This window comes from Tamandua tetradactyla, chromosome 13, assembly GCF_023851605.1.
Source record: "Tamandua tetradactyla isolate mTamTet1 chromosome 13, mTamTet1.pri, whole genome shotgun sequence".
Classification (NCBI taxonomy): domain Eukaryota; kingdom Metazoa; phylum Chordata; class Mammalia; order Pilosa; family Myrmecophagidae; genus Tamandua; species Tamandua tetradactyla.
Window position 1 is genome coordinate 72,520,782 of NC_135339.1, and position 27,914 is coordinate 72,548,695.

The following is a 27,914-nucleotide window of genomic DNA, read 5'->3' on the forward strand; positions in this document are numbered from 1 at the left end:
TAATACTATTAAATATAATCTATAGTTTACATTAGGGCTCACTGTTTGCATTATACAGTTGCCATATATTTAAAGAGATTTTATTTAATCATCACTTATTTTATTTAATAATCACCATCTTGTGAGATAATTGTATCTGTGTATCTATATGTAAAGCATGTCATTTTTGTTATTTTTATTGTTTTCTTTAAAAATTGTATCATCAATGATAGTTCCTCCTTATAAAAATCCTTTGATTTTGATTTTACAGTTCCTCCTGTTCTCAAAGGAGAACAGAGCTCTTCTTTTATATGTTATCATATTGATTAAGATAAATGGTGTGTCGGATATTCCTCTATTTGTAAGTTAGAGCATTTTTTTTATAAAGGAGAATTACATCTGCAACAATGTTATTTGAAGTTTGCTGGACTAATTCTTTAAGTAAAGGGCATTTAGATGTACAGGTATATGTGCATTGGCCAACTCATAATCTACTTAAAATATATAAAGAATTTATCATATAAATATGTGCATTAAAAACCCTTTCAGGGTAGAGCTTTTGTTCTTTAAGAGTTATCTGTAGGTATGTAATGATTTTTCTAAAATTTTTAGATCAATCAGATGGCAACAGCACCAGATTCTCAGAGACTAAAACTATTAAGAGAAGTAGCTGGTACTAGAGTATATGATGAACGAAAAGAAGAAAGCATCTCCTTAATGAAGGAGACAGGTAAAACAAATGTGATTCTCCTTAATTTTTTTGTTGCTGGAAATTACTTTATCATGTTATAATAGTTCAACGGAGTTATGTCTAAGCTCAGAGTGTATTTGCATGATAATTTGCATATGTACTCAGTGGGGAGAGAATTAGCTTGAAGCAGTTTAATTTCCAATAACTCATCTCTTTGAATAAAGAATTGGTGTTTTTAGATAAGAGTCCCTTTGCAGATCATTTTTCTCAGCTAATTTGTACCTCTAACTTTTTCCTCATTAGGGCAACAGATTTGGTTGTATTCCTTGAAACAAAAACCCTGGAATATCAGTTAGCATTAAATTTTAAGTTACTCAAGTGAGTGTAAAACTTTGAACTTGGAATCTTCGGTTATCCTGGAAATCTTTAGTTTTCAAGTGCTGTGTTATTACGGCTTAGAATCACACAGTACTGGGTTCAAACCTGAGTAATAATTGACTGACATTATGACTTAAGATTTGACCTCTCTACTCCTAAGCTTTCCCATCTGTAAAACCCTATCTCATAGTTTACGTTGGTGAGTAGTGGAGCAGAGTAAGTAGCACTGTGACTGGAATATAGTAGGTTTTCAGTATATAGCAACTCTAGATAATGCTATTATTAGTAAAAATTTAGAATTCAAGAATCATTGTCACCATGTGTGTTCGCGGAAGCTTTCATAATAAATCATCTTAATTGCCAATTTAATATCATACATTTGGTTACCACATGATTTTCAAAGAAATATTGCGAAAGTTCTTAAGATTAAGGTTAATGGGTGGTATATTTGAAAAGTTATACTATTACATAAGAATTGTATTTAATTCATCCCACCCCCCTTTTTTTTTAAAGAGGGCAAACGGGAGAAAATCAATGAGTTATTAAAATATATTGAAGAAAGATTACATACCTTGGAAGAAGAAAAAGAAGAACTAGCTCAGTATCAGAAGTGGGATAAAATGAGACGAGCCCTGGAATATACCATTTATAATCAGGAACTTAATGAGACCCGTGCTAAACTTGATGAGGTAAAATTTTTACCTTTGCCATTTAACATGAGACTGATTTTATTTTTATAAATATGTTAAACTCATGCTGTATTTCCACTTCTTAGTGATTTTAAATAGAAACTTAAAGAAAAAAACTTTAATGAATTCATTAGTCAGCAAATGTTTTCTCTTTTAGTTTACCTGAAGGAAAATGCCTAGACTCGTGATTCCAAATGCTTTGAGAGATTATTTCTTTTATTTCCTTGTTATATCTGAAGTATAACTGGATGATGGTGTCACACAGACCAGGATGAAAGCCATCTTTAAAGCTTCATAGATTGTTTTTCTTGGCTTTTTAGAATGTATTATATAATTAGTATTGCTGACATGTACAAAAACTGTGTTTTTAGGTAGGGCTTAAAACAAAAGTAGTTTTCTATTTAAGAAATCCATTTTAATAATATTTTTGTAAACTTTTTTTAGGTAAATGATTAATTTATAGACATCTTTTTTTTTACTAGATGTTATGAAATACTAAACAAATACAGAATGAGTTAGAAATGGTAGCTTATTTCTTTTCCAGCTTTCTGCCAAGCGAGAGACAAGTGGAGAAAAATCCAGACAATTGAGAGATGCCCAGCAGGATGCCAGAGATAAAATGGAGGTAATATAATAAATTTAAAAAACTGAGCCTAGTTTATAATATTTGACCACAATAAATCCTTTGTACCACAATTAGGAAGTAACTTTGAACCACAAGGGGGAGTCAGGGATTGAGTATTAGCAAGGCAAAGTAGTACCAAAAGTATAAGTGAAAGTAAAAGAAGGAACAAAGTTAATAGTGTCATAATTCTGCTGTTGAATTTGTTGTTGCCTGAATCGTTTCTGTTTGATACTCTGAATAGGATATTGAACGCCAAGTTCGAGAACTGAAAACAAAAATTTCAGCTATGAAAGAAGAAAAGGAACAGCTCAGTGCTGAAAGACAAGAACAGATTAAGCAGAGGACAAAGTTGGAACTTAAAGCCAAGGATTTACAAGATGAATTGGCAGGCAATAGCGAACAAAGGGTAAGTTAAAATGCTCAAAATGAAAGACTTAACTGTCAGGTGGTTAGGAACTGCAGTGAGAGGAATGCATACTTGAATTTTTTTGTAAAAAATTTTCCCCATTAAAATGACTTGCACTTCAATAGTAACTCAGAACCATCTCTTTGTTTCTTATATTTAGAAAAAGTTAGTCTTATGTTACAAGATGAATTTTCTCATGAAAAAAATTCACGAGGAATATTTTGAGCTAGGTTTATAAATTAAGCAGATTTATTTTTATGTCTTGCTTTATTTACAGAAACGCTTATTGAAAGAGAGGCAGAAGCTTCTTGAAAAAATAGAAGAAAAGCAGAAAGAACTGGCAGAAACAGAACCTAAATTCAATAGCGTAAAAGAAAAAGAAGAACGAGGAATTGCTAGGTTTGGGATTTTTCACCAATACTGGCTTTCTTCATAGTTCTGTATAGTCATGAGTTAATAAGGCAATGGCACAGTAATTAAACACGCATAACGTTTGTTCTTTTGCTTGAATGGCATCCTACTCTGTTTCATTCTGCAACTTTTTTCTCACTCAGTGACATTTGAACATCTAGACATTTTAGTATCTACCTATGGATTGAACTTGCCACAGTTTGATGCTTTCATGTGATTTAGTACATTGTCCTGTTTATAAGCCACCTATATTTGCTCTGGTGACTTGCCTGTTTATATCCTTTGCCCATTTTTTTTCTTATTGTTTTTGTAAGAATAGTTTATGTAATCTGGACATTTATCTTTGTTCTATATGTTGTAAATATTTTGTTTTCTTTTTCTCTTTTAATCTTTTAGTGTCTTTTATTGTAAGGATTGGAAAATTTTTATGCAGTCAAATATAATTGGGACATTTTTAAAAATTCCTGAGATAGATGACTAGAAATAAAATCTGGGTATGCTGACTAAGTCGTATCTGGAGTGAACTTTGGCTCTCCCTGAAATCCTTAGGGTATGGGCTTAGTCTTAGAAATTCTGTAATTTCGAAGTTAATATAGCAGAAAACCAACATAGGGGGCTCAATGATATAGTTTCTTTTTAATACTTAAATATAGTTATATAATTAATTACCCCCTTTCTTGATAATTTTAAAAAATGTTTTATTGTTTCTATGAACAGATGAAATTATTGATTACAGTTCACTTGGTTATATTTTGTGTTCTCTTTTTCAACCATCTCTTATCTTGTGTAGATTGGCCCAAGCTACTCAGGAAAGAACCGATCTCTATGCAAAGCAGGGTCGAGGAAGCCAGTTCACATCAAAAGAAGAAAGGGATAAGTGGATTAAAAAAGAACTCAAGTCTTTAGATCAGGCTATTAATGATAAGAAAAGACAAATTGCTGCTATACATAAAGATTTGGAGGACACAGAGGCAAATAAAGAGAAAAATCTTGAGCAATATAATGTAAGAACTTTTATATCTGCTTTATGAAAAACTTTAAGTTAAGCATCTTAAATATATATAGTTTTATCTGTTTCTTTGTTTTGTTTTTAAACAAGTTTTATCTGTTTCTTTGTTTTGCCCTTCTTAAAATATGCCAAACAGATACTTATTTAGAAAAGACCGGAAGAATTTAACATTATGCCATTATAGTAGTAATCTTTTTTTAAGAACATATTTTCCATATCCAGCATGTATTTGTGTAGGTTGAGAACATTTTAAAATATATTTTATGAATTGGTAGTATGTGCTTAATAGATCCTTAATTTCAACATGGCATCACACAAATCTAAAATGTAACTTTCTAATATTAATTTTTTTTCCTTATTTGTATTCTAACATGAAACATTTAGAAAGCAGGCTCTATGAGGTCGACATTCTTCTAGCTTATGAACAGATACCCTGGGGAGTAATTCAGTCACTGCTCTTGAAAAATTAAATTTTACTCTTCGATGGTTTCAAATAGCACTTTCATATTTTTTATCTGTAGAAGAAAAGGTTGGTTTGATTATCCTCATAAGTAGTTAAATTGCCTGATTTGTTTCTCCCCCTTCTTCTACCACCCATCTTTTGGCAAAGATTCTAATCGAACAGCAAATGGTAAACATGAGATATTTCACTAACATTATCCCGGTGAGTTGATACATACAGTGAGATAAAATGAGAGTATTGTGTAATTTCTGTGCATATGTCACTTTACTATCAAGTACTAATACTTTTTTGTATTCTGTTGGAGTATTTGTAATTGCTTTGTAGTAATTGGTTACTAAGCAAATGAATGTAATTATCTCACAAAGCTTAATTTGAAGTCCCTATCCTGAATATCAATCCCTGCTGCTGCTGCTCTTGCAAAAGATGGTTGATCTTCAGATTTATTTTGCTTGTTGTTCCCCTGAAATGTAAAAGTTTTTGTTTGTTTTGATTCTTGATGATTCTTTTTTTTTTTTTTTTTTTTTGACATGGGCAGGCACTGGGAGTTGAACCCGGGTCCTCTGGCATGGCAGGCATGCTGAGCCACTGTGGCCTGCCCCCTTGATGATTCTTAAACTCTTATAACAATTCTTGCCACATAGTAGCTTTTGGTAACTAGTAAGTAAATGAATGTCAGCTAAAGAAGATAGTGAATTTTTCAATTCAATGTTATTTATTAAATAAATGACTGTAGTTCATTAACTATCACTAAGGAAACATTGCCTTACTTTCTTAAATGCATCTTAGGCCATTGTTTGTGTTGATTGGAATAATAGTCCAAATATCTTTTGTGTTCTAGCATATTTATGTAGAAAGGGCAGTATGATAAGTATGCAATGCAGTGTCTTGGAAACTTTTGATTTGTTTTCTTTTCTAAAATCTAGAGTCTGTATTATATAGAAGTAGTAGGGTTTAAATCATTAACGAAGAAGTTCATTTTATCTTAGTTTTATTTTCTAGGTAACTCATTTTATGGTGTGTGCTTTTTGCATTTAGACAGTTAAAAAATTGAAGTTGGATGTTTGGACAGCTGCAAGGGTATATTGACAAACAAACTACAGATATTTAAAGTATATAATTTGACACATTTTAGTATATTGTACATGTGTGAAACCATCACCACAATTAAAATGAATATGTTCACCACTCCACAAAGTTTCCTCCTGACCCTTTGTAATTCCTCCTTCCCTACCCCCTCCACCATCTTCAGGCAACAACTAATCTGCTTTCTATTACTATGGATTTGTTTGCATGAAATTGGATTTTCAATTTGAATTTTTATTTCCATAGAAACTGGATCAGGATCTTAATGAAGTCAAAGCTCGAGTAGAAGAACTGGACAGAAAATATTATGAAGTAAAAAATAAGAAAGATGAATTACAAAGTGAAAGAAAGTTAGTATAGACTAAAATGTACCTATATTTTTTTGAGTAATGCTAATTATTGGCTACTACATGATCTTTTAAGTTATAAATCAGTTCATTTTTATTTCAGTATTCTATTTACTGTTAGTACATCTTCTTGTGCTTTTAAAATTAAAGGCAATCTTAATTTTTCCTGCTTAGTTACTTGTGGAGAGAGGAAAATGCAGAACAGCAAGCACTTGCTGCTAAAAGAGAAGATCTTGAAAAGAAGCAGCAACTTCTTAGAGCAGCAACCGGAAAGGTGAGGCAGGTTCTTTTCTTGGACTCATTTTATAGTGAGTCATTGAATCAGTCATTAGTTTTCAAGCTGTAGGTCATTAATTCCTTATAATAACACAGCAGCATGTCAAACACTTGTCCTGTAAGTATGAAATGATAGCAATTATTTGAGCAGCTCACTGCCACCTTTATGGTATTAATGATAGCACTTTAAATTTTTAGATTAAGAGCCCCTTTAAATGTTAGTGCCATAGGAAAATACTCAAAAGCTGTTGCATTAAGTTGACATATTTTGAAGGAGGGATGTATTTGGGAAAGGGTCAGTGTTTAGTTTAATCTGTGATAGATTTTTAAATCTGTAGAGTAATGGGCTCATTTCTTACTAGCAGTATTGCCATTGGTGATATTATTTTAATATTTTTGCTTCTTAAAATTTAACAGGCCATTTTAAATGGCATAGATAGCATAAACAAAGTGCTGGACCACTTCCGTCGAAAAGGAATAAACCAACATGTTCAAAATGGCTATCATGGCATTGTGATGAATAACTTTGAATGTGAGCCAGCTTTCTACACCTGCGTGGAAGTCACTGCTGGAAACAGGTCATTTTTTTTCCCTTGATATTTGGGGGTTTTAGAGGAAAGAGAATAAGAATAACCTAAAACACCTTTTTGTAGTTTACTACAGTATGTCTCTCATTATCTTTTTGCATCCCAGTTCCTTATTTAATTTTCTAGTTAAATATGTAGGGTACTACTTGTCCCTAATAATGAAAGCTAGAACTTTCCCTTACTGGAATTTTCTAAAGAGCTTTTTTTTTTTTAATGCAAATTGAGTTGTATAGAAGAAGTTTTGTGCTTAAATGTTTAACACACTTTAAAGTCTAGCAATAAAGATCTTTCTTGTTCTGTTTATTTGTAGGTTATTTTATCATATTGTTGATTCAGATGAAGTCAGCACGAAAATTTTAATGGAGTTTAATAAAATGAATCTTCCTGGAGAAGTAACTTTCTTGCCTCTTAACAAATTGGATGTCAGGGATACTGCCTATCCTGAAACCAATGTGAGTTGGTGTTAAGATCTGTCTCTCTTTCAGTCACTTTTTCTTCATTTATTCTATTATTCTGCACTGATGCCAGACACTTTGCATTTGGATTCAGGTGTCAGTGAGAGGAACATGCCATTCTTCCTCTGGAAGATACTCATTGCTAAGTGGGGTTGGGGAAGGGGAGAAAGGTCACAGTCAAGACATGAAGCAAATTATTGCAAATGTGGAAAGTGTTAAAAAGCAAAAGTACTTGATACTCAAAGCATATTCCAGGGTGACAAAATTAAAGCTAAGGAGTTGGAGAAGATTAACCTGAGAAACTGTCATTTAAACTGAATATTTTTAAGTTCTCTAGGTATGCTTGAAAAAAATATATAGGTTTATAAATTATATTAAAAATATCTAGCAAGGTAATGAATCTGAAAGCTTAATGCTTTTGTTACTAGCTGATACACTTTAAATGGATTAAAAATATTCTTCAGATATAATTCTTAAAAAAAATATGTAATTAATTGCTTTGAGCTGTTTGGCTTCAGCATGTTGGTTGTAGTAACTATTTTTTAACCATCCTCTAAGGTTAAAGCAAGAAATACTTTGAAAATGATCAACAATTTAAGTGCATCAGTGAGAATTTTACTAGGTTCTAAATAATTCAGCCTTTTTCTCCCTTCATATCTACAAATGATCTTTGAAGTTTAGGGGAGGAATAAATGAGTCTCATAAACTGATGTGTGAATGAAGCAAGTCAAAATGCATACAGTGCATTCCATTTACACTAATTTTATAAACAAAGATGGTGGAACTCGAAAGAGGTGCCAAGTAATGCGAAAGTAATAGTTACTGCTGGAGGTAACCGCTATGTAATTAGGAAGAGGGCACATTTATAATTTCTGGGGTATTGGCAGTCTTCTGTTTATTATCCTACATGATGATTGTATATTGATGTTCTCTATTAATTAAGCTTAGCATATATTTATTGCTTTTTCTACTCCAATAATTTTATTCTAGCAGTTTAGAAAACAGGAAAATAAATTTTATCTGAAAAATACATTCTTCTGAATATCTAATTTACATTTAAATAATTTGTAAAACTGAGACATTTTGAGGAGATGCCAAGGTAGTTCAGTGGTAGAATTCTCGCCTGCCTTGCAGAAGTCCTGGGTTCGATTTCCAGCCCATGCACTCCCAAACAAATAAGCAAACAAATGAAAAATCAAATAAACCAAAATTCAGCAAATGGTGCTACAATAAGTGGTACTCTCATGGAAAAAGAATGAAATGTGACACCCACCCTACAGCGTACAAAAAAAAGAAAACAAAAAACATTTTGAGGAAATGCTATTAGTTTATCTTTATTGAGCGCTTCTAGGTGACAGGAGGATACTGTTACCTAAGTTTTTAGAGAAATTAAGTGACTTGTTCAGAGTACTCATCTGATAAATGGTAGAACCAGTATTTGAGCTTGGACAGTCTGGTTCCAGAAGCAGTAAGCTCTCCATCACATGAGTACAATTTCCAGGGTATTTCAGTGCAGTGATTCTTCTAATTAATTGTGTTATGATCTGTTTGCTTGCCAACAAACTTATTGAATATTGCATATTCATTTTTAGGATGCTATTCCTATGATCAGTAAACTGAGGTACAATCCCAGATTTGACAAAGCTTTCAAGCATGTGTTTGGAAAAACACTTATTTGTCGTAGCATGGAAGTTTCAACCCAACTGGCTCGAGCTTTCACTATGGACTGCATTACTCTGGAAGGTTTGTAATACTGATTCTTAGTTTTGAATAAATTCTAATAACTCATCTACCATATATAATAAGCTGTTATTATATATGGTAGATGTTAGATCACACTGTTACATGTCTAAAGAATATATTGTGTAGTAATTCAGAGTCTTAGATTTAAGTCTTTAAAAGTTCGTCTTTGTTAAGAAACAGTATCAGAAACTGAGAACAGATTTTGAAATCTCTAAATTCCTGAACAAAAGGTAAGATTTCTTTTTTGTACCTAAAAATATTAACCAGTAATTCTTTATCAGGTATCTAGTCAGTATTACATTTTTCTAATTCTTTCACAATTTAAAAAATACCTGATACAATTCAGAATCCAAAGAGGAGCTACACTGTATTTATTTGATAGGTTCTTTAATCTTCATTTGTAGCAGGGTTCTTAACATTTTTTGAGCCATGGATTCCTTTGGCTATTTGATAAAGCGTATGGACTCTTTCTCAAAATAATGTTTTTAAATGCATAAAAATAAGGGCAGTGCAATGGTGGCTCAGTGGCAGAATTCTTGCCTGCTGTGCCGGAGACCCAGGATTCGATTCCTGGAGTGTGCTCATGCTATTAAAGAAAAAGAAGAAGAAGGGAGTGCATGAATGGTTCAGTGGTAATGCTTGCCTTTCATGCGGGAGACCCGGGTTCAATTCCCGGACCATGTACCCAAAAATAAATAAAATATAAAATATTTTGGATCAGAATGGAAATCAGTTATATTGACATGGTCATCACAATGTTTTAAAAAACTTAGTAAAATGTTCTTTAAAGTATTAAAAAATGAGGTTTACCAGTGAGTTTAATAACTACCATAATTTTGAAGTAGTGACTCATAGAAACACTATTTTGAGCTCTATGATAAGTGTAATCTCATATGAAAATAGTTGTGATTTCTCTTGGTATCAGAGTCACAGGTACAGTTAATATTCCTGTAGTTCTTGTTCATTATGGAAGGAAAAACCAAATTTCAGTTAGAGCTTAATGAAAATGAAGACGTAATTTTTCCCCCACCCAAGTCAGGAACCTCCTCAGTTTTATCTGTGGAACGCAGGTAAAGAATAAGAACCCCTCGTTTATAGGTTCCCCTGCCCTTGTTTTTTGTTTTTTCCTTCTCTTTGTAGTTAATTTATTGCATATAGGAGGTAAATACTGCTTTCCCATCCCCATCTTTATATATGTACATTTTTTGTGGTTGAATCAAAGAATAAATTGCAAACATGACCCTACCTCTAAAATGTAAGCCTATATCTCCCCAAAATTAGGACATTCTCCTATATAACTACAGTATCACTGTTACAACTAAAAATTTAATGTTAACTTGACAATATCATCTAAAAGGCATCTGTATTCAAATTTCCCTAATTGTCCCCCAATATTTTTCTATCCAGGAGCCAGTCAAGGATGCCTGCATTGTTTCTCCTTTTTAGATTCTTATAATTTAGGACAGTTCCTCTGTTATATTCTTTCTCCCCATGATAATGACTTTCTTGTGAAACGTTCCATTTTCTGAATTTGTCTTACTGATTCCACATGATTAGATTTGGGCTAAACATTCTTGGCATGGATATTTCACGAGTAATCTCTGCCTGCATTACATAATGTCACTTTATTCCATTATTAGTGATGCTAAGTTTGATTACTGTTAGAGCTCTCAGTTGTAATGATCCATTTTTCCCTTTTTATGTAATGAATGATATATGGAATTGTCAATTATGACCGCAGTGAATATCTGGTTCCCCAAGAGCTTTTTTATCAGTGGTTTTAGCATCCTTTGCTTGACTCATGCCTTGAATCATTTTTTACACTGGGGATTTCAAAATGGTGATTTTTCTTTTGATTAATTTCTACATTTATTAGTTGTCCATTTTCTATAAAGAAGATTCTCCTTCACTTTTTTTTTAAAGTATCACTGACATATTATTCAGTGTGTTTATGTCATCATAATTGATACTTAGCTTTCTCCAGGATGATCAATAGAAATTCCTTAAAGTTGAACCTGTGTCCTATTGATATGTCTCTATTAATCTTTAGCACTTGCTTGATTTCTGGTGGATATTCGGGCTCACCTAAAAGGGTACATTTTTTGAAGACTGAAGATCTTAACATTGGAAAGCAGAATTTGTTTAGGGTAGTTTAATGTCTTAATTTTTCTTTTAAATTCTCATAAAATAGTTACAGCCTTATGTTTAGTTAAGTGTTTGATAAGTAAATTTATTATTAAATAAAGATGACGTTATACAGAATTAACTAACTTTTTTGTGTTTTGTGTATAGGTGACCAAGTTAGTCATCGGGGTGCTTTAACTGGTGGTTATTATGACACAAGGAAGTCTAGACTCGAATTACAAAAAGATGTTAGAAAAGCAGAAGAAGAACTAGGTGAACTTGAAGCAAAGCTCAATGAAAACCTGCGCCGAAATATTGAAAATATCTTTTTTTATTGAATTTAAAGTTAGATACTGGGCAGAACTGAATTTTAGTTGCATATATAATCTTTTGCCCGTTAGGTGTGTTTTCTCATCTAGTGGGGGTGAATTCCATGTGTTTTATTTAGGTACAAAAGGTTATATATTTGTCTATTTAACTTCTGAAGACTAATGGAAAAAACTGAAAAGTATTTGATGTTGATCCTTGCTGAGCTATTTAATTGCTAATGCCAGTGAGTCTACTTTTTAGAGAAAAGCACCTGAGAAACACCAAAATTTAAGGTTATCAGGCAACAAAAGAGGAAACCAAGAAAGAATGGTCAGATTTTTTTTTTTTTTAAATGGTCGGATTTATAGAAGGAAAACCAGGATAGTGTTTCAAGGAAGAAAAGGAGACTAGGGAGTCAGTAATGCCACATACTGTGTAGAAGTCAGATATATAAGCATTTTAAAATATCAGTTACATTTTACTATCTTGAAGTCATTTGGTACAGATTCAGTATGAGTGGAGCAGTAGAAATAGTAAATAGATTGCAGAGGTAGAAGAGTGAGTGGAGAGATGAGAAAATGGAGGTAGAGAATACAGATACATTTTTTAAGAAGTTTGGTTTTCTTAATAGGGTAAGGTCCCTGAGAAGATGAGAAGGTCTAAGATCCAGAGGAAATAGGGTAAGGCTTATTAAGGCAGGAAGAAGGGTTCTATTCTAACAAGAAGGAAGAAATAGTAAATGTCTGAGATACTAAGCTAGGTGGAAGAAAGTTGGAGCTCTTGTCTGATGGTAATTTTTTTTTCCTTATGAAGGTGAGGTCATGTGAGTGTGAACAGAGGGGGTAGAAGGTAGGGTTGGAGAAGAATGGTGAAATACAGTGTGGTAGTTTTATCCTCTCTAGTGACATTTAATCATCTCAGAGGCAACTTTAAAAGTTATTCACAAGTTTTGTGGATTGTCCTTTCTTTGGGGTTTGTAATTTCCCTCAGTGATACTTTTTAGTTTCGTTGTTTCAAGTTATGACTGCTCTCATAAGTAAGTGCATTTTGTCCTTAGAAGATAGAGGCATGACATTTTAAGTAGAAGTGAGCTGTCTGAATAGTTAGCAAGCTGTGATACAACTCATATCACTATTCCTGAGAAAGCAGGAGGCAATTTTAAAGGGAATTTCTGAAATTGAATCTTTTGGACATGACTTTTGTATGAGTAAATAGTATTTTGATAAAACAAAACCATCTATTTAGATGTCACTTGTAAATCTCTTTAAATGTTCATTTAAATGTCTCTCAGACACCAAAATTTCACCAATCTGGATAAATGAGAAAAATAAGAACAATGTATGTTTTTTTTTCGAGGTAGGTATACTCACTTTTAAGCCTATCCTCTACTGAAAAGTATACTTTCTTCTTTTGGGGTGTTATGACATCCTTTTATGAAATATTGTGATGGCAGATGGCAAATGACCTCTTTTTTAAACTTTTTTTGTTGTATGATATATATACAAAGCTGATCTTTTTTTTAAACTTTTTGTTGTTGTTGTATGATATAACATATATATAAAGCAAAGAAAAAAAAGCAGTAGTTTTCAAAGCACTGTTCAACAAGTAGTTACAGGACAGATCCCAGAGTTTGTCTTGGGCAACCATACGCTCTTCTCAGAGTTTTCCTTCTAGCTGCTCTAGAACATTGGAGGCTAGAATAAATATTTTTTATCATCACAATTGACTTTTTTTTCTTTTTTGTGAAAAATAACGTATATACAAAAAGCAGTAAATTTTAAAGCACAGCACCACAATTAGTTGTAGAACATATTTCAGAGTTTGACATACAATTCCACAATTTTAGGTTTTTACTTCTAGCTGTTCTAACATACTGGAGACTAAAAGAAATACCAATTTAGTGATTCAGCAATCATATTAGTTATGCAGAACTAATATGAAGCAATCATATTTATTATACAGAGAAAGTAAGTATAACTACTTTCTCTGTATAACTCCATCATCACATTTGATCTTTCTATCCCACTTTTTAGGGTATTTGGGCTATGGCCATTCTGACTTTTTTATGTTGGAAGGGACTGTCAGTAATATGCCGTAGGGAGATGGAACTAGCTGATGCTCTGGAGACACTGGGCCCTCGAGGTTTCAGGACTTAACTGGTCCAGGGACCTAACTGGAGGTTTTAAGTTTCTGGAAAGTTACCCTACTGCATGGCACGTTTGTAGAATCTTATACATTGCCCTAGGTGTTCTTTAGGATTGGCTGGAATGGTTTTGGTTGGGGTTTGGCAAGTTATGATAGATACGAAGTCTAACTGAAGTTTGTGCGTAAGAGTGATCTCCAGAATAGCCACTTGACTCTATTTGAGCTCTGTCAGCCAACAGATAAGTACTTGAGTAGTTACATTTCTTTTCCCCCTGTTGATTAGGATGGAATTGTTGATCACATGGTGCTAGGTCTGGATTCATCCCTGGGAGTCATCTCCCATATTGCCAGGGAGACTTTCACCCCTGGATGTCATGTCCCATGTAGAGGGGAAGTCAGTGTTGCAGAGTTGGGCTTAAAGAGACTGAGGCCACATCTGATTAAGAAAAGAGGTCCTCCAGAAGTAACTCTTAGGCATGACTATAGGTAGTCTAAGCTTCTCCACTACCTACATAAGCTTCATAAGAGTAAGCCTCAAGATCAGGGGGGGTGGCCTGTTGACTTAGGTGTTCGTAATGTTTGACATAGTGGCAACTGATTTTTATATATCCTTTGCAGAATAAAAAATAAGACTCTCATATCTGTCCTCCCAACTGAGAAGAACACTTGTCTTAGATTACAGTAAGAAAAATAACTCTGCTCTACTATAATTCCATTATATATTATTGAAAAGCTAATATACTAAATACAATTTTATTTAACTTCCATTATAGAAAGTACAAACAAAAAAATGTAGAAAGAATAATGTAATGAACCCTATGTACCTCTCATCTAGCTTGAACAAATTATGAACTTGTGACTGATCTGTATGGCAACCCACTGTTTTCCCACAATTAGTCCTTGATACAGGTTTGACACAGATTTAATGCTAGGTATAAAAAGTGTAGATTTAGTTTATGTAACAATTAAACCATAATAAAAACAATTAGATTTTCATCTCTTTGGTCTCAGACTTTGCACTGAGGACACAAAGCTTTAAGTGTGTTATATCTGTTACTATTTACCATATTTGATGTTAGAACTGGGAAATTTAAAAATAAAAATTCATTGAAAAGTAATAATAAGGCATTACATGTTGACAGGGATAACATTTTCTTAAAATATTTTCTAAAATAAAAATCATGTGGTAAAAAGAATTGGTTTTAACATTTTTGCAAATTTCCAGTGTTTGACTTAAGAGAAAACAGCTGATTCTCATTTTTTCTGTTTTATGATATGTTGTTTCAGTTGAAGTATATGGAGAATTGCTGGCCCCATACAATCAAACTTTCCATTTACTTGCTGATCATCCTCTTTGGTATTACACCAGTACTCAATAGATGACAGTTTCTTAAATGTTGGTTTTAATGTGGACTCTGAAATCATATCCATGAACTTTTCATACCCTGTTCTATTACAATCCATTGGTCTGTCTTACACTTTGAATGGGTCGTTTACGAAATCCATTTTGCATTAGTCATTTGAAAAATAGTAATTCATGGAGCTATGCAGATTTTCCAAATGTGTACCTGCTGCTTTCTTACATAATATTTAAAAAATCACGTTCACTAATATCACAGCCAATCTTATGAAAAGAGTCTTAAAGTATTGGAAAGTTGTCAAGTTAATGGTGGAGGATAACATATTTTCCACATTTCTAATTTTTGCTGGAAATTTATCATGGCTTACAACTACTTTCAGTTTTCCTTAAAATGATAAGATTGCTTTGTTTATTTTCAAGAAGACAGCTGCCAAAATATCCAAGTTTGAGTAAAGACAGTTGTCTCTGTTCTTTCAAATAAAAACTATGTTCCATGAGAGAAGTGGTTAGTTCTGCTCATTGCTGACATAATCATGCAAGAGCTTTTCCTTAAAACAAACCGTATTTTGGTAGAATGTAGAAATGCTTTATGTGTAGTTTCCAATTTGTCACCCGATATTAAAAATATGGTGTATTAGTTAGGGTTCTCTAGAAAAACAGAATCAGCAGGAAATATTCATAAATATAAAATGTATATAAGTGTCTCACATAACCATGGGAACATAGAGTCCAAAATCTCTAGGGCAGACTGTAAGCTGATGATTCTGATGGAGGTTCTGGATGAACTCCACATGAGAGGCTTGCCGGCTGAAGCAGAAAGAGAACCTGTCTCTTCTGAATCCTCCTTAAAAGGCTTCCAGTGATTAGATTAAGCATCACTCATCAAAGAAGATGCTCCCCTTGGCTGATTACAAATGGAATCAGCTGTGGATGTAGCCAGTGTGATCATGATTTAATCCTATGAAATGTCCTCATAGCAAAAGACATTCCAGCACTTGCCCAACCAGACAAACAGGTACCACCACCTGGCCAAGTTGACACATGAACCTGACCATAACATATGGGTACTCAGACAACAAAATTAAAGTTAATTTTAAATGCTTCATCAGGAACAGTCTGAAATGAAACTGGCTTTTAGTTGTTTTTTAAATTTATTTACTGTGAGTTTAAAGCTTCTTTGCCATCAGCACTAGTGTCAGCACAGAGAAAAAGGCAAATATGCATCTCAGTTTTCACTTTGTATACTTTGAAAACAGCTCAAATTTGAAAAAATGTAAAGCACCAAAAAAAGTACAGCTAAAAACACTAAGAAAAAGGAGGATATTGATATCCTATGCCAGTTACTTTGCCATAAGCCAGCTAAATTGAATTATTTTTCCAATTGGGGCAGACCTACTCTTCATACATAACTCCTTAACATGGTGCCTTAGGCATAATAGATTATGCAATAAATATTTTGTTGAATGAAAAGGTATGAGAAATATATATAATATTGTTAGATTCTATTTAGCTTCATTTTAGGGTTTCCTAAGAATTTTTTTTTTTTTTTTTTTTTTTTTTTGGTAAAGCTAATAGTGAAATAGTATATTTATATGTTATGTTATTTTGGGAGTAGAGTGGTGGGGTGCAGTATTTTAGGCTTTCATCATTGAACTTTTTAGTATTTATTTAATTCAGCATGTTAAAAATGGCCCACAAGTTTGAGGAAACAACTTTATATAGGTATGAAAAAAGTATATAGAAGGGGCTAATCAATCTTGTGTTTATAAGAAGTGAGGATAATTTGTAACATATGTTGTATTTACAACTTGGAGAGAATTTTCCTTAGCTTTGTATATGGATTAATAATGAAATTGACCAGTTGATGAACCAAATGCAACAGATAGAGACCCAGCAAAGGAAATTTAAAGCATCCCGAGATAGCATATTATCCGAAATGAAAATGCTAAAAGAGAAGAGGCAGCAATCAGAGAAAACCTTTATGCCTAAGGTTCGTAAGTATCCCTTTTGTTATAGTTGTTTTAATTGTATAAATTTAGAGGTGAGTGTTAGGTGGGTTATCCTTGAGTTTCATATGTTCAATTTCGTTTAGACCCATATTTTTAGGTCTGTCTACGTCTATGTTACACTATACCCATGGACTTCTGAAGTCTCCTTTTGTAGGCCATATTCAGACTTTTGAACATCAGGGCCAAATAGGCATCTTCAGCATGGCATACTGTTGTATTTTTGATAGTCAGTATTTAATTTTGTCAGTAGCCATTTTTGTCTTTAGAGCACTATTTATGAGGTTATTTGACTATTTGATTGCATTTTTCCCAGATTGTATTAAAATGAGTAGAAAGCAAACTTTTACCTCTACTACAAGTAATATTGGATGTTGGTCTCATAAACTTGAAGCAGTTCTAAAAAAAAAAAATTTTATTTAGTACATGAATAGTGCTAAAACAAGAAAGAATTAAAAAAAGTTGTCAATAATCTTACTGCCCTAGTACATATAGCAGCTTTTTCTTTTTGTTCTTAGGAATGTGTGTGAATGTTTTTATATAGTTAATCATAGAATATGATCTGTTTCACAGCCCCTTCATAGAGTTGCATCATAAACATTTTTCTTGTTGCATAGTCCTAATTATCAAATTTAAGAGGTATATAATATTTGAGTTATGATTATTTAGCTCTCTTTAATCTCGAATACAGATTCCTTCCAGTTTTTCAGTACTATAAGTACTAATAGTGACTAGTAACTTTATTAATAAATGGATAATCTGTCATATAGCAACGTAGTTTACAAAGTTTGGAGGCCAGTTTACATGCCATGGAATCCACCAGAGAATCACTGAAAGCAGAACTGGGAACTGACTTGCTTTCTCAACTTAGTCTGGAAGACCAGAAGAGAGTAGATGCACTGAATGATGAAATTCGTCAACTTCAGCAGGCAAGTAAAATTGACATAAAAAACTTTCAATGATATAGGCTATTTTGAAAAGTAACTTTCTTGCTAAATAAAGAAATGTGAAAGAACAGAATATTGAGAAAATACAAAAATGCAACTTGGACTTCTGTTGTCTATAGGAATAGTTATTAGTAAGTTTTTCTAAACTATTCTGTATATGTTAGGATTATGCAAGAAATCTTTTACTTCCATCTTATTTAATGCACATTTATTAGTGGTATGCTTGAGCTTGTTAACTTTGCCAAATTTATTGCTCTGACCACTCTTACATACTTAATAAAATTGTCTTGATTAAGCATTTCAATAACATTTCAATTTTTATTGAAAAGATATAAAAATACAGCATTGAGTGCAAAAAATGAAAAGCAAGAAAAGAAAAGTACTTTTTTTGCCCAAAAAAGAACCAACATAAAAGATTCAGAAAGCATTTTGAGTAGATAAGAGGGAGTTAATACATAAGAGAGAAAAAATGAAGAACATGGGTATTTTGAAGAGTATAAAGCCTCATTTAGTTCATTTGAATGCCAGTAGTGGAGAGGACAGAATTCCTCTGAGAAGATAAGCATGGTTATGTGGACAACTAATTTTCTTCTTAATTTTAGGAAAACAGACAATTGCTGAATGAAAGAATTAAATTAGAAGGTATTATTACTCGCGTAGAGACATATCTCAATGAGAACTTGAGAAAACGTTTGGACCAAGTAGAACAGGTATGTTTTTCCTTCTTGAGGATTCTTTGATTACCATAACCTACTGAAAGTGGTTACATGGAAGGCTTTAATGGCCAGTGTAGTCTTTGGGGACAGAAAGACTAGTAGTTTGAACACCTGCCCTAGTTGGAGTTCTTGCACTGCCACCTAGTGTGTGACGTTGAACAAGTCATTTAATTTTTCTAAGCTCATTTTCTCCTGTGTAAAATAAGCATTATAGTATGTTTTGTATGATTACTATCCTGGTACATTGTAGATGTTAAATATTAATTAACAAACATTAATATTTGTTATTATTAATATTTTCTCAGTAGTAATCAGATGCATTACCTTTTTTTTCCTTTAATGGATACTTAAAGTATTTGGAGTTATATGAATTGTATTTCTTGGCTTTGTTAACTATCTTTTTAAACCTAACAACAATCTAAGCTATGGGAACAATCTAAGCTTTTGAACTAACAAAATTCATATTATATGATCTAATACTTTTGGTTCTTTTTGTGTTGCAGGAACTTAATGAGCTGAGAGAAACAGAAGGGGGTACTGTTCTCACTGCCACAACATCAGAACTTGAAGCCATCAATAAAAGAGTAAAAGACACTATGGCACGATCAGAAGGTGAATTTTTATTTAGTAAAAATGTTAGGGGGTAGGGGGTATTTAGTTAAATTTATAGTATCCATTTTATAAAATTGTTTACTACATGAAATATCCAATAGGCAAAAGCATGTACTAATGATTTTCTGTGTTTTCCATTAAAATGATGTGTGATGAATGGAGTTTGCTAGGTTGATTATAAATAGTGTTTTTATAATTTGTGTTTTATGGGAATGTTTGTGATAATTTTATAAAAGGCCATACATTTTTCATTTGATTTACTCTGAATTTTAACCAAAATATTTATTAGCTGAATCAAGTCTCATATCACCTACTTCCTGAGAGGAAAATATTTTTTAGTTTTTTAATAAACATGAAACTTAAAATAATGAAAACTTTAAAATTGAGTGGATTTTTCTTTCAAGTATACTCCTAATATTGTCCTAATATTAGTGGTTTATGAATTTTCAGAGTAAAATGTAAACAAACTGAAAAAACAAAAACTTATTTATTTTGATAGATTTTGTTATTAAAAGCTTTTCTCAGATAGCTTCTGGCTTTAAGAGAGTTATAATGGCCTAACTTTTTTTCTTCTCATCTTAGATCTGGATAATTCCATTGATAAAACAGAAGCTGGAATTAAGGAGCTTCAGAAGAGTATGGAACGCTGGAAAAATATGGAAAAAGAACACATGGATGCTATAAATCATGATACTAAAGAACTGGAAAAGATGACAAATCGACAAGGCATGCTACTGAAGAAGAAAGAAGAGTGTATGAAGAAAATTCGTGAACTTGGATCACTTCCTCAGGAAGCATTTGAAAAATACCAGACGCTGAGCCTCAAACAAGTAAATTTCTTGATTTTAAACTTGAAGATGTGTTGCAGATTCCCCTATCTTAAATTTCTTTAGAATTGAGCTTATTTACTGATAATAATTTTCTCTCTTTCTAGTTGTTTCGAAAACTTGAACAGTGTAACACAGAATTGAAGAAATACAGCCATGTTAACAAAAAAGCTTTAGATCAGTTTGTAAATTTCTCTGAGCAGAAAGAGAAGTTAATAAAGCGACAGGAAGAATTGGATAGAGGATACAAATCAATCATGGAACTGATGAATGTACTTGAACTACGAAAATATGAAGCTATTCAGTTAACTTTCAAACAGGTATGCACCTGTCTGTAATTAAAACACACATAGAAAAAATGGTCAGCACAATACTGCCTAATTGTAATGTAATTATGTTGGAACGCTGAATAAAGCTGCATCTGATCTATAGTTTGTTTGTTTGTTTTTTTTCTCTCTTATATATTTTTGTACTTTTTATTTTTATTTGTGTTTTCTCTCTGTGTTATCACTTTATTTCTTTTTCTGTTGTCGTGCTATTTCTTTCTCTAAATCGATGCATATGTACTGAGAAATGATGACCATACACCTATGTGATGATATTAAGAATTACTGATTGCATATGTAGAATGGATTGATTTCTAATGTTGTGTTAGTTAATTTTTTTAATTAATAAAAAAAAAATGAAAAAAAAATCTATTGAGTAGATGAAAATACAAGCAATCAATGAGAGGAAGGGGTATGGGGTATGGTATGTGTGAGTTTTTTCTTTTTTCTTTTTCTTTTTCTGGAGTGATTCAAATGTTCTAAAAAATGATCATGGTGATGAATATACTACTATGTGATGATATTTTGAACCATTGATTGTACATCATACATGAACTGTTTGTATGTTAAGAATGTTCATGTTTGTATGTTGTTTTGGTTTGATAATACAAAATAAATTAAATTAAAAAAAACAATAAAAAAGATAAAAGAAAAAAAAAAAACACACATAGACACCAGATAAAAACTTCAGCTATTATTTAGTTTATAAAGATTTTAAAGCATTCTTCCCACTCATAGGTGAACCCAATAAATGAACAAATCCAGCATGTAGGTTGCTAACATACACCAACTTGGATATTTTACACAGCTCTTATAAGGAGCTAATCTGTTATTATCCTTATTCTTAAGACCCAAAACTATTTGTGATTGCTTTTAAAGATTAAAGGGTTGTCTTTGTTTTAAGTAGTAATATATATATCATTCTGCCTGAACAAAATGTATATTTGAATTGACACCCATCGTTTTTTTTTTTTCAGGTATCCAAGAACTTCAGCGAAGTATTCCAGAAATTGGTACCTGGTGGCAAAGCTACTTTGGTGATGAAGAAAGGAGATGTGGAGGGCAGTCAGTCTCAGGATGAAGGAGAAGGGAGTGGTGAAAGTGAGAGGGGTTCTGGGTCACAGAGCAGTGTCCCATCAGTTGACCAGTTCACTGGAGTTGGAATTAGGGTAAAATATCCTTACATTCAATTTTCCCCAGAACATTACCGTAGAAGAGTAGAATTTGTAGGATGTTTTGCAGATCTGAATTAGAGTATTATATGAAGATTAATTTTAATTTAAGAAGTGGTGGGTATTCTACCCTTTTAGGATGTTAATTCATTAATTGTTTTCTTAGGTTTCATTTACAGGAAAACAAGGTGAAATGAGAGAAATGCAACAACTTTCAGGTGGACAGAAATCCTTGGTAGCTCTTGCTCTGATTTTTGCAATTCAGAAATGTGACCCAGCTCCTTTTTACTTGTTTGATGAGATTGACCAGGCTCTGGACGCTCAGCATAGAAAGGCTGTGTCAGGTACAGTTTTGGTGTTGAAAGTGAGAACTTGCTTAAAGGTGGTAGTTTATTTACTTCTTGTATAGTGGTTTCTTGTTGCCGGAGGTATTGGGGTACTAGATGAGTTATCTATTTGATAAATAAAATAATTTCTCTTTTTATGGATTTTTTAAAATATATAATATTAAGCTACTTTGCAAAGTTTAGTTCTGTGAAAAATGGCTTTAGTTATTTGAATCAGTTGAAAAATTTACTCCAGTTACGTTTTTATGCAAAAAGTCTTTTATTTCAAAACTTGTTTTTCTTAATACTTAAATACCCTCATCATAAACAGTGTTGATTCTGTGTTAAAGGAACTTAATTCTTTTCTTCAGTAAGTTCGAAAAATCTTTGGGGGAATAGGGAACCAAGGGAAGGTTGGTTTTGTGTATTGTGTGAGAAAAAGTTACTTTGCTCTGGCATTATTTCTAATGTTGTGCTAGAAGTTGCTTTTATTTACAGAATATAAAAACTTTATATTCTGTAACTGGGGTTAAAATTTTTATCTCTAAGAAATTAGTAATTTTTGCATATATATATATATATATATATGAAATAAGTCACAGGCTATTTTGACAGCTTTAAATTTTAGGTAGGCGTGAAAAGATACTTTTTAAATTTTCAGGTCTGTTGAGAAAAGGAGTTTATTAAATTACTGTTTCTTTTTACAGATATGATTATGGAACTTGCTGTACATGCTCAATTTATTACAACTACTTTTAGGCCTGAACTGCTTGAATCAGCTGACAAATTCTATGGTGTAAAGTTCAGAAATAAGGTAATTTTTTAAAAATGAAATTTGGTTCTGAGTTGTACTTAATCCATTATATTTTTGTTGAATTCTGGTTTTATGTCACCTAAGTCTTGAAAGAAAACTTAGAAAATTATTGCTTATCTGATGATAATGTATGGAAAGAAAAACCTTTTCCTTTAAATGCTTATGAGGTTTAGCAGTTTTTGGTGGCATTCATTGCATTGATTTTGTTCATTTTCATCTTTTCAGTATGCTTCAGTTTAACTTTTTTTTTTGCATGGGCAGGCACCGGAAATTGAACTCAATTCAACTTTAATGCACAATCTTTAGTAATTATACACACTCATTTCTATTTGGCTGCACTAAACTCTCTTCTAGTCTTAAGATTCTTTGGTGAAAGTAATTTGAGCCAGATTTGAGGTATATAAAACTGAACAAAAGAGATGGTTCTAATACTTAGGTATAAGTACTTATCTATCTAAATATCTTCAGAACATTAAAATGTAGAATATTTTTTAAACCCACACATTTATTTCAACACCATGTAAATAAAAGTTTTTTTAGCCGCTTCAGAATGATTTGACTTGATATAGAAGAAAGGCAGTATATTTTAGTATTACTCTAAAGAATGCAAACGCTGATAATTTTCTTTCCTTAAGATTAAACAGATTTTAATACTCATTGTTCCTTCAGGTTAGTCATATTGATGTGATCACAGCAGAGATGGCCAAAGACTTCGTAGAAGACGATACCACTCATGGTTAATTAGAAAATTTTGCCCACTGGTTTGGAAGATATGTATAGTAATGTGAGTCTCATACCCAGGAACTGTAAATTTAAACCTTAAATATTTGGTCATTATTAATAGTTTTCAGACTTAGAGCAAAAGTATTCCTTTTATATTTCTGTCTCAGTATTTTATAAGATACTCTGTAATGTTACATTTCTACTTATGGTTTCAGAATTTTATTTCCCACACAACTTTTTGTAAAGTGTCCTCCTGTTTTAAATCTTTTGAAACATCTTTCCTAATTATTTTATCAGTTATACTGCCTCTTTTTTATAGCTTCAATTAAATAATTGGTTTTATGACTAACTTGGTGTTCTATGTGACTTTTCATTTATAGTTGTATTGATTAGAAGCAAATTTTTCTTAATATCTACTCATTTTGCCAAAGAAAATGTCTGTCTTCACCTAAGGAAGATTGAAAATAAATTATAGTTTCATATTCTGTTTATTATGTTAGTGGTTCTCAGTCCTGGCTGCACATTTGAATCCCCTGGGGAGCTTATAAAAATGTTCCATTTCTTAGGTCTTTGCCAAGATCAGTTAAATCAAAATCTCCAGAGTGAGGACCCAGTTATTAGTATTTCTAAAGTTCCCCAGTTGATTCTGATGCTCAGTGAGAATTTATTTAACTCAGTATAACAGTTGATTTCACTGAATAAGTGATTTATCTCAATATATAACAATCCTTCAAATTTTATTTTTAAGTTAGGATAGCAGTGTATTTAATCAAATTTGTGTATTTGGGAAGTGTAACTGAAATCTTAGAGCCAGAAAATTGAACCATGAAATTTCCTTATTCTTGAATGTATGAATGCTTTCAGAAAATTTTTAAATTGAAACCTCAGGTTTTTTCTCCTAGATAAGGTCTTTGTTTTCTTTTCATGTTGTTTAACAGCTTTATTGAGCTATGACTCACACCATAAAGTTCTCCCATTTAAAGTATGCAATTCAGTGATTTTTAGTGTATTTCCAGAATCTGGAACCATCTCCAGAGTCTTAATTTTAGAACATTTTTATTATCCTGAAAAGACATCCTGTACCTTTCAGCAGTCGGTCCACATTTCCCCTTCCCTTTCCTCTTATCCCCTGGCAATCACTATTCTTTCTCTATAGATTTACGTGTTCAGGATATTTCATATAAAGTAATTATATAATATGTGGTCTTTTGTAACTGGCTTCTTTCACTTGGCATAATGGTTTCAAGGATCATCCATGTTCATAGCATATATCAGCCTTTCATTCCTTCTTATTGCTAAATAATATTCCATTGTATGGATAAATTGTGTTTCATTTATCCATTCATCAGCAGATGGACATTTGAGATTTTCTACTTTTTGGCTATTTTGAATAATGCTGCTCTGAATAGACATGTAAAAGTCTTTGTGTGGACATATGTTTCCATTTCTCTTGGATGTATATCTAGGAATGAGATTGCTGGGTGATAAGGTAACACTAGGTTTAACATTTTGAGGAACTGCCCATCTGTTTTCCAAAGTAGCTATACCATTTACATTCCCACCAGCAATATATGAAGGTTCCAAATCTTCATACCCTCACCAACATTTGTTACTGTCTTTTTTTTTTAAACTATCCTAGTGGGTGTGAAGTAGTGTCTTGTGGTTTTGATTTGCATTTTCCTGGCAATTAATGATGTTGATCATCTTTTCATGTACTCATTATCCATTTATATATCTTGGGAGGAATGCGTATTCATACCTTTTGCCCATGTTTTAATAGGGTTATTGTCATCTTACTGAGTTGTAACAGTTCTTCTGTATTCTGGATACAAATCTCTTTTATCAGATAGAGGATTTATATATTTTTTCCCTGTCTGTGACTTGTTTTTACTTTTTTGATGGTGTCCTTACATTTTTAATTTTGATGTAATCTAATTTTTTTTCTTTTGTCACTTGTGCTTTTGTTGTCTTTTTTAAGAAATCATTGTCTAACTCAAGGTCATGAAGATTTTTTACTCATTCTAAAAATTTCATAGTTTTAGCTCTTATTTAGATCTATGATCCATTTTGAGTTAATTTTTGTGTATAGTATCAGATAGAAGTTCAGATTCATTCTTTTGTATGTGGATATCTAGTTGCCCCATCACTATGTTGCTGAAAAGACTGTTCTTTCCCCGTTGAGTTTTTTTGGCACTCTTGCTGAAAATCAATTGACCATAAATGTAAGGACTTATTTCAGGACTTTCAGTTCTATTCCATTGATCTATACTTTAACCTTTTGTCAGTACCATGCTGTCTTGATTACTGTAGCTTTGTAGTAAGTCTTAAAATTGGGAGCTATGAGTCCCCCAACTTTTACTTACTTTTACTTCCTTTCTTTCAAGAATGTTTGGGCTATTTTGAGTGCCTTACATTTCCTGCATCAATTTTAGTTCAGTTTGAAAGTCTCTACAAAAAAGCCAGCTGGGATTTTAATAGGGATTGCATTGAATCTGTAGATCAGTTGAGGGAGTATTGCTGTTTTACCAACATGCGTTTTCTGGTCTGTGGACATGTGATGTCTGTCCATTAATTTACATCTTTTCTTACTTCTTTCTGTAATGTTTTTTTTTTTGTCCATAGTTAATCTCTGCTTTGTTCCAATTTTAGTATATGTGCTGCTGAAGCGAGTACTCTGTAATGTTTTGAATTTTCGGGATATAAGGCTTGCACTTTTGTTCAGTTTAGTTCTGGATCTTTTATTCTTTTAAAATTATTTTCTTAATTTCATTTTTTATTGTTCATCACTTGTGTATAGAAATATAGTTGATTTTTGTATATTGATCTTCTATCTTGTTGAACTTGTTTATTAATTCTGACATCTTTAATGGGTTCTTTAGGATATTCTACATACGAGATTATGCCATCTGTAAGTCGATGAAGTTTTGCTTCTTCCTTTATAACCTGAATGCCACTAATTTGTTTTCCTTGACTAATTCCGTTGGCTACAACTTCCAGTACAGTGTTCAATAGAAGTGGCATAATGGACATCTTTTTCTTGTTCCTGATCTAAAAGGGAATTTATCATTAAGTTAAATTGTGGCCCGCCCTGCAGATTTCTTTTGATTACTATTAGCATGGTATCTTTTTCCATTCTGTTTATGTCTTTAAATCTGAAACATGTCTCTTGTAGGCAGCTTATAATTGGATTGTGTTTTTCTATACTTTTTGCTAGTTTCTGTCTTTTGATTGGAGTGTCTGTCCATTTGCATTTCATGTAATTACTGATAAATAAGATGTCTGCTATTTGCTATTTGTTTTCTATGTCTTTTTTGTTCCTCTTTTCTTGCATTACTGCCTTTCATGTTAAGTAAGCATTTATATACCATTTTAATTTCCTTGTTGTTTCTTCTGTATATATATGTATATATATGTTTAGTTATTTTTCTAGTGGTTGCTCTGTAGGTTACAAGTAACACTTTTAAACAGTCTAGTTTATAGTTTAGATAAATACTTAATAGTATACAGGAACCTTGCTTTAATGTAGCCTCATTCTTCTTCCTTTTCTTTGTCTAACTACTGCCATACAAATCATACCATTATATATGTTACATCCATCATCATGGTTTTTAAAATTATTGCTTTATGTAGTTGACTCTTAAATGAGAAAAAAAAGGTAACCAAAAAATAAACATGTATTGTTTATTGTATTTACCTATGTGGTGACCTTTACTCTTTCTTTCTTGTGGATTTAAGTTACTCTCTAGTGTCCTTTCATTTTAGCCTGAAGGACTTCCTTTAGTATTTCTTTTAAGACAGGTCTGCTAGCAAATTATCTGTTTTGAGAGTGCCGTAATCTCTCATTTTAAAATTAAATCAACTTTAAAAGAAAAATTGGGGGAGTTGTAGGTTTGCAGAAAATCACACACAAAATACTGAGTTCCTGTAAAGCTTTCATTTTTAAAGAATAGTTTTCCTGGATATAGAATTCTTGGTTGACAGTCTTTTTCTTTTAGCACTTTGAATGATTCACCCTACTACCTTTTGCCATCCATGGCTTCTGATAAGTCACCTCTTAATATTATTACATATCCTTTGTATATGATAGTAATTTTTCTCTTACTTCTTTCAAGATTTACTTAATTTAATCCTTTCATCTGTTTTTAAGACTGTTGGAAAGCACAGTACTAATACAATTAAAGAAATTAATTTAATGGGGACCTCACCTTTGTGTGTGTGCAGGCTCCAGGAATCAAACCCGGGTCTCCACCATGACAGGGGAGAATTCTAACACTGAGCTACCCTTGCACCACCAAGGTATCTCAACATTCTTTTAAGACATTTTTTTTTTTTTACAAATTTTTATTATGGGAAATTTCGAACATA

The 27,914-nt window shown here is 32.3% G+C and overlaps 1 protein-coding gene across 4 annotated transcripts in view; it reads left to right on the plus strand.

Annotated features, from left to right (window-relative positions):
- SMC3 (structural maintenance of chromosomes 3) overlaps nucleotides 1–27,914 on the plus strand; it is a 43,750-nt gene that overhangs the window by 11,672 nt on the left and 4,164 nt on the right. For 3 of the 4 annotated variants that reach the window (XM_077126002.1, XM_077126004.1, XM_077126005.1), the window contains 22 exons: nucleotides 592–709; nucleotides 1,562–1,737; nucleotides 2,282–2,362; nucleotides 2,604–2,768; nucleotides 3,046–3,167; nucleotides 3,970–4,183; nucleotides 5,981–6,084; nucleotides 6,256–6,355; nucleotides 6,775–6,935; nucleotides 7,255–7,396; nucleotides 8,992–9,142; nucleotides 11,435–11,587; nucleotides 16,919–17,070; nucleotides 17,857–18,015; nucleotides 18,636–18,743; nucleotides 19,253–19,361; nucleotides 19,944–20,191; nucleotides 20,296–20,508; nucleotides 21,492–21,683; nucleotides 21,853–22,030; nucleotides 22,720–22,826; nucleotides 23,496–23,898. In XM_077126002.1, coding sequence (XP_076982117.1) covers nucleotides 592–709; nucleotides 1,562–1,737; nucleotides 2,282–2,362; nucleotides 2,604–2,768; nucleotides 3,046–3,167; nucleotides 3,970–4,183; nucleotides 5,981–6,084; nucleotides 6,256–6,355; nucleotides 6,775–6,935; nucleotides 7,255–7,396; nucleotides 8,992–9,142; nucleotides 11,435–11,587; nucleotides 16,919–17,070; nucleotides 17,857–18,015; nucleotides 18,636–18,743; nucleotides 19,253–19,361; nucleotides 19,944–20,191; nucleotides 20,296–20,508; nucleotides 21,492–21,683; nucleotides 21,853–22,030; nucleotides 22,720–22,826; nucleotides 23,496–23,567 — 3,225 coding nt within the window. In that variant the 3' untranslated portion in view covers nucleotides 23,568–23,898. Of the gene's footprint in view, nucleotides 1–591; nucleotides 710–1,561; nucleotides 1,738–2,281; nucleotides 2,363–2,603; nucleotides 2,769–3,045; nucleotides 3,168–3,969; nucleotides 4,184–5,980; nucleotides 6,085–6,255; nucleotides 6,356–6,774; nucleotides 6,936–7,254; nucleotides 7,397–8,991; nucleotides 9,143–11,434; nucleotides 11,588–16,918; nucleotides 17,071–17,856; nucleotides 18,016–18,635; nucleotides 18,744–19,252; nucleotides 19,362–19,943; nucleotides 20,192–20,295; nucleotides 20,509–21,491; nucleotides 21,684–21,852; nucleotides 22,031–22,719; nucleotides 22,827–23,495; nucleotides 23,899–27,914 lie in introns of those variants that run through there. The other variant, XM_077126003.1, reaches the window with a different exon arrangement.